Raw genomic sequence first — 12,809 nt, 5'->3', positions numbered from 1 at the left:
ATCTAGTCATCATTAAATATATACTGGAAGAGACATATTGTTCTAGAATACAAGATTTTATCTTTAGTGGGACCTGCAGAGGTATGTACGGGTATGCATAAACATTTTCATCTTTGCTAAAAATAAAGTTTTGGTTATTAAATAAATGAGATTTTTACAAAACTTGACTTCCCATCAGCCATACTGTTTGCAGTTTGCTCTTCTCTGTTTGGACAGTGGAAGCCAGTTTAATTTTTCAGATCCCTTGCCTTAGCACATTCCTGTAATGTTTAGGTTAAAAATATTATAAGGAAAATTTTTGATCTGTAGATTTGGATTTAAAGAATCTACAGATATATATGTTCAGATTTGGTTTAATAACTCCTTTTATTAATGTAAATACTGAACGTAACAGCTCAAACAATATTTCTCTCTGAGAAAATTTTACTTGCAATCTTTTCAAGCAGTGACAAAAGTCATCTGAAGCAAAGCATTAAAGAGTCAATTTCTTATTTTTCCTTGAGCAGTTGGAATAAGTCAGTTTCCTAGCTCCCTTGTGTGATTCATTAGTTTCTTTCTGAGTATCTGTCACTTAGTGATTAGGGAGAAAAACATTTTCCATAAATTAAAAAAATGGTATTGGTCAGAGGGCTGAGATGTGGGTGCAGCATCTGAAATTGTTGTAGCTCTTTTTTAAATGGTCTGAGTTTTAAGCTGATAGTGTCCCTTTCAAAAGTAATGCTGAAAAAAGTAAACAGATTAAAATCGCCTATGATTGTCTGTCTGCAAACTACATCTAATAGAAAACTATTAGGAGAGCACATGTAGGAAGGGTGCTAGGCACATCAGCTGAAATCTAAGGGTGCCTATACATGTGCTCCAACACAATCTAATTAGAATGCATGGGAGCAGATGCATTGAGTCTGTTAGAGCATTCTAATTAGAGCACTCAAGTAAAACGTTCTAATTAGAACACTCCACCGTGCCTAATCATCATGTGTATTCAGCGTCCTGCACTTCAAAATGGTGGTGGGGGTGTTTTAACTAAAACTTGTTGAACAAGCTTTAAAGTGCACCCACGGCCATTTTGAAACGCAGGACACTGAATAAAGGTGACACTGTGGCATTTTAAATAGAGCAGCTGTCCAGGAGCTGCTCTAATTAAAACGCACCCCTCCTCCCCATCCCAGAGCACAAGTATAGACACTGTAAGTGGACATCACCAGGATCTTCACTTAATGGTCATCTCAGTATTTGTAGCCATCTAGAGTTTTCATCCTTTTTTTTCGATGCATCAATTATTTTTGGATTTCCTTTCTCTCAAACCTAATAAGAAGAAAAATATTTTCTTTCATATTGCTGAAGATTATGATTATAGTAACAAGTAGTTATTTTTGGCTTTTTGCAGCAGTTTAGAGAAACAAGTATTGTAATAATGATAACAAATTCACCATACTTCATTAACTCCAACTTGAATTTTTCCAGGCTATTGACAGTATTCATCAAGTGGGGGTTTATTGTTTAGCCCTAGTACCAGCAAACACACTCCCAAAGACCCCACTAGGAGGGATACACTTATCAGAAACCAAACAGCTCTTTTTGGAAGGCTCCTTGCATCCCTGCAATGTGTTGATGTGTCCCCACACCTGTGTAACAAACCTGCCAAAACCAAGACAAAAACAGCCAGGTAAGATGGGTAACTGCATTTTAAATATTTATTGGTATTTTGTGGTGTTACAGGATGCTGCAATGCCTCCAGGAGTTGTGGGTGCTCTTTTCCTTCAAAAACAAATGCAGAACTCTAGAACTCTTGGTTCAGAGATGATACCTAGAGTTCGAGAGTTTTGCATTTCTTTTTCTCAGACCAGCACAGCTACCAATACATCCCTTTTCCTTCAAATACTTTTATACCATCTCTAATGGTATATTTGTTTTCCTAAAAGTACTTGGTTTGACTTGGGAACCCATAAAATATAGTTTTGTAGTAGAAGACAGTGGAGGGAAAAAGAAAACCTTGGGTTGAAAAAAAATACTCAGGACTCCAATAGAGAGAGGAAGATATTAATGCCACTGTAAAAAGTAAAACTGTATCTGGTATTCTTTATATGGTTATGGTCACCCCATGACCAAATAAGTTGAATGCAAACTGCAACGCATACAGGGAAAGGCCATTACAATCATTAGGGAAATGGAGATCCTGTCATAGAAGAGCAGACAAGAAAAGCTTAGTTTGTTTTATTCTAGCCTAACAAAATAAAGGCTGAGAGAGGATATAACTGATCCTTACAAATGCATGAAAAGGATAAACACAAAAGTGTAAAAAGTACTATTTAAGCTAAGGGACAGTGCTGGCACAAGAACAAATGGGTATAAACTGCCCATGAATAAATTTAGGATGGAATTTAGAAGCAGCTCCATCCCAGGAGAAAGGTTCTGTAACAGTTTTTTTGACAGGTCTTTTTCCTGCCCTTTCCTAATTAGTTTTAAGATGGGATCTTGATAAGTTTGTGAAGGGAATTATATCTGTGAAGGTAAATACCATTGTTTCCTGTAGTAAGAAGGGACTGGAATTGCTGACTGTGGAGATCTTTTCCAGTCCTATGTTCAGTGACTCGAAGCCAATAATCAGTCACTTTGCCCACAAGGATGGATCCATGCTGTAAATTTGAACTTGAATGTAAATTTGGAACTTGCATGATTTGAGGGGTGCCTGGGTCCGTGGCTCCAACTTGGGCCCCATCGGCGCATACTGGTGATAGAATGCTAATGATTTTGCACATGAAAATACTATGGAATCTGGAAAATCCTCTTCTACAGTGTCTAAAATCTGGGGTTGTCCATTACTGAACCAATATTTATTTGCAAAAAGAGTTTTTTCTTGTTTCTCTACTCTGGGACAAATGTTTGAGAACCCAAACAATTTAAAAAATGAAATAACAGACACTGATAGTAGCTTGTCAAGCAACTAAATAATGAGATGTTACCTGAAGTTTCAGTTTGATAGATCCTTGTTGCCACATCCCAGATGAAATACCAACTGTTCCTGAACTAGAGGTTTTGTTTGGATGTGATATGTGCAGATGCTGCAAATGGTAATAAGGTGACTAGTCATGGAGGAAGACCAGCAATAGAACAGCTGCTGAAGGCTCCAAATCATCCTCTCATTTATACTTATGGATCTCTCTGGTCAAATTTGTTTTTAAAGCAGAATAACTAAGATCCTCCTCTAGTTTTGAACATATCTGTATTCCATTATATCCCTTTGTTGCCCGTCATATGTACGAGGTTTGCACACCCTTGATAGACTAAGCTCAGTTCAGATGATACTTTATCCACAGTCAACTCTTACAGGTCCAAAGCAAAAATAACAATGTGGTCATGTCTCGGATGAGAGCATTCAGTGCAAGTTTAGGTAGTCTCCAGCTTACAATACCCAGCATAAACCCAGTGAAGGACAGCTTATGAGAGAAATAATAGTCATGATGTCTTCCTGTCTCATACATTTCTGCTGACTTTTTTCAGTGTATTTGGTATATTAGAATTTCCTAATATTTTTATTGTTTAATAGCCCTAACAGTTAACATTTCCATATGAGAAAGGTTAAAATGTTGATGCTTTTATGTTTATCTAAAGGAAATTACTAATGAAAACTGAGATACAGAAACATACAGTGACTACTTATCAATGGCTAGGGACAAATATTCAAAAAGCCCAAGCCTGAATTGATTCACTCTTTACAGGCTAGTCTAAGCTGCACAGTGGATCAAGCCAGAAGCTGGCGGGGGGTGCGCTAGAGCATGCCTGCCAGCCAGTGCCAAAGGGGAGGGAAGAGAGATGCCCTCCAAGGCTCTCACCCCTCTCTGCTGGAGCACAGGAGACATGGCCAGGCACCAGCCAGGGCTAGCACAACACACGGATGTCAGCCACCAGCCTGGGGAGGAGGGCAACTGCTGCCAGACTGAGAAGTGGGGATGGGGGAAAAGTCCTTTCTCTGAAGCAATCGTGTATTGAGCACAGCAATTTGCAAAGCATGCAACAGGGAACTACCAAAAATCTTTGCTTAAGTTAAGATAAAGCCCAGTAAAACACAGTATACACAACTTAGTCTAACTTAAAATATAAACCTAGAAGACAAGAATTAGTTTTACTAATTCTGAGGGCAAAGTGTCTCCTTACAGCCAGGCATTCAGAAAGGCTTTGTTTTTTTATTTGCACCTTTTACATGTTCTGCTTGATAATGTAAATGTTTCTGTCTGCATTCTCTGGTGAAGCTGTCTGCAACTTCCCTTAACAACATCTCCAGCATGTGTGATGATTGTCAGGTCTTTGCCAACACTTCCCTCCTCTCAGTCTGGTCCTGCAGTTCTTAGCTCTGGACTCACAGGTGCAGGGCTTGGATCTGCACAAAGGGGACTAGCTTGCCTCTCTCCCCCCACGCTGGGACATGCTGTTGAATTAATTCCCTCCCTACCTGGCTGCAAGCAAGCTGCAGAGACTATAGCCAACCCCCCTGGGATTCTGGGGGAGAGAGGGGACAGAGGGAGGAATTAACTCTGTCCCTGCCTGGCTGCAGGCAAACCATGGAGGTGCGGGTGGGGCTGGCAAATGACAGCTACGGTCCCCAGGATTTGCTGGAAGGTGGAGAGGGAGGAATTTGCCTCAGGGGCCACAGCAGGCCAGCATCTGGCCACACCCTGCCCCTGCTCCAGCAAGAGAGCAGAAGAGAGGGGTCATCCCAGCTCACTGAAGCAGAGAACAGAGCTCTGCCAAGCCCAGAGAACATGGCAGGATGCTGGGAGAGTCTGGTTTATCTTAAACCAGCAAGGGGTCTAGGACAGACATTGCATAAACCTGTTTGACCCAAATCAGTTACGTCTGATACTAAATTCAACCAGATTTATCTCAAACCAGTTTCAGTCATTTTCAAACTAGTTTATCTACACTGAATGTCTGTTCTGTTACAGGTTTAAACCAGTTTCTGATCACTTAAATCGGTTTGTGTGTAATGTCTGTCCCTAGCCAATAGGTCCTCCCTGATTCATCAACTCTCTAGTAACACATCTGCTGGAAAATGTAAGAGATTCCATGGTTTTTACGCTTGGTAGGATGTCCCTAATATTATGCGCTAAAGTCAGCAATGGGCAAAATCCCACAAGGCCAGAGAAGGGATAATAAGACTTGTCCTCTGTAAACCTAGTGCTTTTATTATACTCAGTTTGTTTCTAATACATTCTAGAAATTGGTCCTGCCTCTGTGATGGTGGGGAACCTAGTCTCTGGAAAAAGAATTGCTCAGGCTAGTGGCAGAGATCTGGGTCAAATAGAAGACAACGATCAGGCGAGAAAGGTAAGATGTTTTTCAGATACGTCTTGTACATTGCTTAACTGCAGCTTTGTTAATCAGATATTCTCTACTGTTTGATAAGTTTAAATAAGATTTCTTGAGTCCTGGTAGACACAGTTCTGTAACAGGCAGTGGCCAGCAATTCTCTTCATTTTTAAAGTCTTTGTTAATTTTGACTAAGAACAGTGTTTCCAGTATAACTCATCCCCTACTTGATTTTTAATAGCTCAGCAAAATCCAGGGCCTTCCATTGGCAGGGATAATTTTAATCTTGTTTTTTTGTTTGTTTAAGTTGTCTTATGTGTATTGCAGTTGAGCTTCTGGTGATCTTAGCGGTATAATTAATTATGGGAAGTCAAAGGTATGTTTTACAAAATATAATGATTTCTTAGTTACAAATTAGAATAGGGCAGTAGGGGAGAGAGACTGCAACTATCGTTAGATTCAGAGAACAGACTTTTTGTTTTGAAGGTGCATGTAGTGAAACGTGATTCCAGAAATGACACAGCCTCCAAAAGGACCTTAAATATATTGGTAAAGAAGAGGATTTCTTAGGGTAATGTCTTGTATTGGATCAACTATTTAGTTGGGGTAGAGTTAGACAAAAATGCAAGACATACTTTGTCAGGTCTGATCAGATAACCAAGTACGTCTCACATTTGCAAACTTGTCTAACTCTATCCTAGCTACAATATTGGTCTAATAAAAGATATCACCCTAAGAAATCCTTGCGTCTTGCATAATTTCTGGACCATCATAACTATAATATCACTCTTCCACCACAAAAACTATGGTAGCATTCAGCAGTTTACTGCTTGCACTGGTGTTGATGTGTAGACATATAAAACAGAAGCAAGAACCGGCTATATAAACTAGGGCAAAGGAACTGCTTCTTGCTTTTAAAGAAAACAAATCCACAATGTATCTTGATTATCACTCTGCTTTATTGTAGTTCCTCTTCCTCTCAGAAGTTTTACAATGGAGAGCTCAAACCACGCCTGACCATGTGCTTTACACGCTGCTTAACTGTAGGGTAAGAAATTCAGGCAGTTACTTTGACTGGTTACCTTTTAGGGAAATGCACATTGAGAGCTAACTGCACTTGTTTGCACCAAGATTTGGCTCAATCTTTGCGTTAACAGTCAGCTGTTGTATTTACTGTTCACTGGTGGAAGGAGGGATAGAAAATAAAAGCAATTTATCAAGTGTGTCACTTTTACCATGTTAGGTACCCAGCTTTATATATTCTTACTTCATGAGCTCACAAGTTGCTGGAGATCTTAGCTGTGCAGAACTATTTAGATCTGGGAAGAGATGAAGTAGTGTTTGATGCTGCTTAGCAGCCTCTCTGCTCTGTTTAAAGAAGTGCACTGAAAGACTCAAAACCTGCCTTGGCTAAAATAAGAAATGGTGTATGTGAGATTGAGCCTTCCATAAAATAGCAGGGGATGTAAGAAGCCGTGGATCAGAATTGCAACAAGGACTTCATAGGACCCTAGTAAGTTAATCTGCCTTGCTTATATGAGATCACAGGATGGCTTAATTCCAAAACATTTCATTAGTCTCCAAAAATGGATTATGATTTATGCAAGAGAACAATGCTGCTGGTTCATGACATAGACCTTTTGATTTTTTTCTGGGTTTGGAAGATACTAGACTTCCTAATATGGTGATTATAAATGCTAGCCCTTCACAGTTAGAAGTTGCCCCATGTTATCACGCTACTATGGTAGCATGGTCACCCTTAAATTCACCTGTTTACTGTGGATAAAAGTGTTAAATAAGCATTTTCAACTTTACAGTAAATGTTAAAGCATTTTAATTTACTTAACCAGGGTAAATGCAATCTTAAGAGATACTGTGCTACTCATGTGCAGCCCCAAAATAAAGTTAGAAGCAAGTAAAAGTCAGAGGCAAGTACATCTATCATGAGAGGCATTGGTTCTGAAGAACAAATCCCCCCATGCCCCCCAGTAGCTAAATCAGATTGTTTATTTAAATGATAATATGATATTCCACCTTAGCAAAAAGGTGGAGATAGCAGCCAGCTGGTAGGAAATACATGAGGAAAATGATTGTACAGTATAATGATTAATAAAATAAGTCACCATTTATTATATGTGGAACAAGTGAATTAGACATGGATTACTCTGTTAAATTTTTAAATCTACTGAACTTGTAAAATCTACTTGCCTCCTGATATTTGTTATTTTATGTGCAAGTGAGTGATGTTTGGCAGGTTTTATTTCGGCAAGTTTTCTTATGCTTCTTTATTGTTTTTCAGAGCTAATCTTGTAACCCTTCCTGCTTGTCTTGCTTTAATTGAAACTTCTATACATCACATGTAGACTTGATTCTAAAACACTGTAGTATTCATTGTTTGCATGATGTTTGAAGTCCACTGAAACCAGGATTTTTATGACACCGTAAACCATGTTTAAGGTGTATACAAAGTTTGAAAGGCTTACAAATTAGAGAAGTACCTCACTATTGGTTCCTTTCCTCTGACCTTGATGGTTTCCTTAAGCTGTGGAAAAGGGCTGGCTGCAACACCTCATTTGAAGGGCACTGATAGAGTAGTTCCAGCACTGCCATGGTGGTTCATTGATAGAACAGTCCCAACTACTCTTCTCCAGCACCAGAATTTGCTTTCCCTTTTTCATTTATAAACAGTATCCTTCTGCTGACCTGTGCAGCATGTGCTTTTGAGTTGACTGCCCACACTTTTATGAGAGCAGCTGCAGTTCCTCTTTTGAAAACTTGGTGCAAATGATTCTGTTGTGCATGAGAGAAATAGCATTGTCTGTTCTGCATGATTGAAACCAGGTGTAACCCCTTTCAGAGGGGGAGATAAATTGGCAAGTGGGTTCCTAAACTGTCCAGCTCAGTGGGAGGATTGTCAATAGTAGTGAAAAGGGGGGACATCAAATCCCATCTCTGCCTAAGTTGCCAACATATTCACAACTTAGCCTAGTGAAACTTTCTGTAGCAAATTTACTACAGTACTAAAGTTACTGTACTAAAGTTACTTTCCGTAATGATCTCGGACTGCTCAGTTAATGCTGTTAGTTAATAGTGTAATTAAGGTTGCCTCCACTACTTTTTAAAGGGGAGCGTGTAAAGAGTGCTAAACCCTTAGTTTGCTTTCTGCCTTCAGTTATATTACCCTCTGTGCTTTAGGATGACTGAGCCATTCAGTTCATAAATGCAAATGATTCCTGATAATGCACTGTGCTGCAGCTCCCACTGCCAGACCTGTATCAGACAGTAGGCCTGTGTGAAGCGGCTAGTGTTCGCTTCAGATTTGGATTTGGCCGATTCGGGGCACAGTGATTCTATTCAGTGATTCGAATCGCTGTCCTGAATTGATTTGGATTAATCTGATTTGGAGATTCAGCTGCCGCAGAATTGGCCGAATCTCTGAATGATATAGGCCCATCCCCAACCCGCTGTCTCAGCCCCATCAATGGCTACCCTGCCCAGCACCAACGTCCCAGCTCTTTAAAAAAATAAAAAGTAAAAATCAAAGCCCTGCACTCACCAGCTCCTGCCAGGCAGGGGGGCGATCCCTACTGCCCTGCGCTGATGTGGGCTCTACCAGGAGCCCCCAGAGGCCCCAATGGCTGCTGCAGCAGCCGGTGAGTGCAGGGCTTTTTTCTTTTTTAAACCACTGAGACACTGGGGCTGGGCAGGGCAGGGCAGCCATTGACAGGGTGGGGGCTCATGGCAGGGCCCCCCCATGCAGCATGGGGCAGTGGGGGGCAGCAGTGATCAACCCTGTGCTTGGCAGGAGCCAGTGCGTACGGGGCTTTTTTTGTTTGTTTTGGGGTTTTTTTATTGGGGGGGGAGGGTTAAGTGCCGGGAGCTGCGGCAAGCAGGGCAGCCATTGACAGGGCTGGGAGAGCGGGCAGGGATTGGGGGGTGCTCATGGGGGCTGGGGGAGCAGCCAGGGGATGAGGCCTGGTGGGGGTCCCCCTATCGTCCCCTCCCCCAGCCCCCTAATTACTGGCACAGGGTCCAGGTCCAGCTTCTTGCAGCGGCAGGCAGGGACTGCCTGAATCTCCAAATCTCCTGCAGATCTTTTTCTGAATCAATCTGGAGGCTTTGGATTGATTCAGACCTTTTTCCTGGTCTCATGATTCAGTTCAGATTCAGAGATTCAGCTGCCGGATCTCCTCCAAATTGAATCAGCAACTGAAGCTTTGCACGGCCCTATCAGACACCTCTCTCCCCGTGGAGTCTGCAGTGGAGAAGTACTGTGGTTGTGTGAAAGATGTTCACAGGGAATAAGAATTAGTTTCTTAGAAATCAAACAAATACTTATGTTTTCTTAAACTTCTTTGAAATAGGAACCTGCTGTTGCTTTCCTTCAGAATAGGGACATGAATAGGGTATTTTCTCGTACCTCATTTTTGACTCATTGTTTATTTTATAACCCCTTAGAAGCCTGAAACGTAAATGTTTCCTTACCGGTCTTTTTTTCCCCCCCTCAATTTCTTCAGCTTCTCTATTTTTTTTAAGTGAATTTAGTGCTTGTGAAAGGTGCCACACATGCCGGTACTGGAGACTGAAATCTTCTTTCTCCACAGAACAGGTACCGCACAGGCAGTAGAAGCACAGGTCTTCCCTCCGCTGCCCTGCCCCATCTGCCTCCCTCAGCCCAGGCCAGGAGACAGCACCGCTAGGGACAGTCTCTCTTTGTCTCTGTATTCGTGGGCTTCTCTGCTGACACTGTCAACAGAGGACTCACTTGTAGTGGTGATTTTCATGCTCTGGCTATTTGCTAGCAGTGTGCTAAGATCACAGCACTGCTCTACTATAGACCACTACGGCTCTCTGATAATTTGAGGTCATTACCAATTGACCTGTTTTGTAGAAGTGAGAGGCTGCGTAGCCTGTTACCACTTCCTAAGCTATCTAGATCCTGTCCTCCTTGCTCAGCCAGCTACCCATGTTCAAACAAATGCCTTTCTTTCCTATTTGGGTCATATCCATGTGCATAACTTGTATTCCTAACTCATCTCCTGCTGCCTGCAATGTGGTGCTTTCCCCTCTGTCTTTTGTCTCTTGGTTTATAATGTATTTCGGCTATGCCAGTTGGCTTCATGCCAGCATGCAGACAACGAAGTGAAGTTTACAGGAATGCTCCTTCAGACTTAACTCTTCAGATTATGGCAGGAGTCTGGTAAAATTCACTTTACTGGCTGTATGTGGGAACAAAGCATGTATAACTAAGGAAAGCAGTGCTAGCTCTTCGGTCATGATATTAAAAGATTATTGACACTTCCGTAAAATTAGAGCTCAAACGCTGCTTTGAGTGAAGTGTATAGAGATGGGGGCGGGAAATATTCACAGCCTTGTCAAAGTTCCTATTTTTCCAGCTGCAGTTGGGCATAAAGCTGACGTTTTTCTTAGATAATTTTACTGCATGACTAGTATGACATATTTTTATAAAGATAAAAAGATAGCCTTCATTTCATTAACTTGTCAGCTTGGGAAAGGAAACTGGAATTCAACACACAATCTGTTTTTCTTGTGACACAATCTTATTTCAATATACAGGGAACAATAGCGAACTCTCTAACATGTGTCCAGCTACATAAGCGAGCTGAGAAGATAGCTGTCATGTTGATGGAAAGAGGACACTTGCAAGATGGAGACCATGTGGCTTTGGTTTATCCACCAGGTAAAGAACTTGCATTTTTTTGTACTATGGTGAACTTAAGCTTCATGAATTAAAACTCCTTTTCAAATCATTTACCCTCATTTTGGTGAAATTGCAGACAGGGTCCTTGCCTAGCTGTAAACCAGACACTTGAATAATCTTTGTCAAAGAGGCATTGCAGTATTTACTCATTTTACAATGCATTTCTTTGAGTTTAGCAAGACGGATTCATTCTGAATTCCCCAGTGTTTTTATTTTTCTTGTGTTGTTTATTCCTGTGAATTTGGGTTAAGATTAAAGCGTATTATTTCAGGATGTCCTTTTAAGGGGCAGGAGCAGGAACAGGAAGAGCCACTACTGGAGGTGATGGGCTGCAGCTGCAGCAGGAGCAGCCCCACCAGAAGCTGTACGCCCTGCCCATGGCCTGGGCCTGCGTGGCTATTGTGTTCTCCGCACCTCCAGCGGCTGCTCCGCTCTCTGCTTTTGGCCTTGCTGCACTGCTCTGGATGTGAAAGGGGGAAGCTTCATCAGGGTGGCTCTTGCCTCAGAGCATGGGGCTCTGGCTTCTGCCCTGGATCGCCTTCCACCCATCCCGCCTGCACTCAAGTGGCTATTGATTGTGCCGAGCGGGTGGAAGGCAGTCAGGAGCTGAAGCCACCCAGTTGAAGCATTCTGCCCCCCTGCTCAGAGCAGCGCAGGAGAGGCAGGAGCAAGAGGAGGAACCGCAGCTGGAGGCAGGAGAGCAGCACAGCACCTGGCCAGCTGCAGCCACACCAGGAACAGCCCCACTGACAGCTGCGTATACTGGTTAATATCCTGGTGGCGTCTGAACTGGCTAGAGCACAATGTGGGCTGCCCCGGTGGGAGCAGATGGTGTCAGCCATATGAGGAATGCTAAGGGGGCAATTGAAGGCCAGAACCAGTCAGTTGGCAGGCCATATTTTGCCCACCCCTGAATTAACCCAATCCATGCAAAGAACTTGTTGAAACTATTTCTTAGTATTAGCTTGCAGAACCTTTTCTAATATATATGTCATGGGGAAGAATCAAGGTGTCCCCGACAGGCCTTCAAGTATCTCTACTAGGAGTCTGACTCTCCGTGTCGATGACCACCCTCTTCACCAGGCGTGGGTGTTACCGTGGTCGTTCATCTTCCCGCGTCACCAACCCCACTTCTCGCCTGCCACGACTTGCTGTTACACTAGTGGGGCAGGGCTAGTTCACGGGTCCCTCGGTGGCCCAGGTCGGCCTTGTCGGTTACACACAGGGCTCCTGCCACCACTACACCCTGCCTCACACCACCTGTGGCCTCCACTTCCCCGTGCCTGCTCAGTGATGATCCTGCAGACTTCTATAGTGGCCTTCGTCTTTGAGTTTCCCCTAAACCCTTGGGTCACTCCTGCCCTGACATCGGGCCCTTCACACCCGCCTGTATTGAGGCCTAAGCCCTATTGCCATAGATACTACACCACCGACCCGTCACCCTATACACCCTGATCTACTTGCTTCCCCCAAAGGGTTCTTCAGTGCCGACTATCTCACTGACCCACCACCAACACCCTATGATACTGCCCGGGAGTAACGCCTCCTGGATATTTAGTGTTGCACCCATTGTCCTTCGATAGACGTCCTCGATTCTCAGCAGCGATCCCGCCACGATCTCGCTCTCCCAGCAGGTGATCCTTCAGTCTCTCGCCCCTCTTTGGCGATTCCCGCACCCACCGCCTTGGCACTTACTTCTTGGTGCTCTGAATCGTCCTGGGTGGTCTCAGTGTTCTGTGGCTCCCCCGACCTGGCACCTCGGGGTCCGTCCACTGGCGAT

The 12,809-nt window shown here is 43.0% G+C and overlaps 1 protein-coding gene across 1 annotated transcript in view; it reads left to right on the top strand.

Moving 5' to 3' along the window:
• Positions 1-12,809, top strand: part of DIP2C (disco interacting protein 2 homolog C) — a 227,463-nt gene that overhangs the window by 122,401 nt on the left and 92,253 nt on the right. The window contains exons 22-25 of the mRNA XM_019508168.1: positions 1,465-1,666; positions 5,216-5,325; positions 6,275-6,355; positions 10,885-11,008. Of these exons, the coding sequence (XP_019363713.1) occupies positions 1,465-1,666; positions 5,216-5,325; positions 6,275-6,355; positions 10,885-11,008 (517 nt within the window). The remainder of the gene's footprint in view (positions 1-1,464; positions 1,667-5,215; positions 5,326-6,274; positions 6,356-10,884; positions 11,009-12,809) is intronic.

This window comes from Gavialis gangeticus, unplaced genomic scaffold (assembly GCF_001723915.1).
Source record: "Gavialis gangeticus isolate Ggan-Ray unplaced genomic scaffold, GavGan_comp1, whole genome shotgun sequence".
NCBI classification, from domain to species: domain Eukaryota; kingdom Metazoa; phylum Chordata; order Crocodylia; family Gavialidae; genus Gavialis; species Gavialis gangeticus.
Note: the sequence above shows the minus strand (reverse complement) of the source record. Positions and strands in the feature narration are given on the sequence as shown.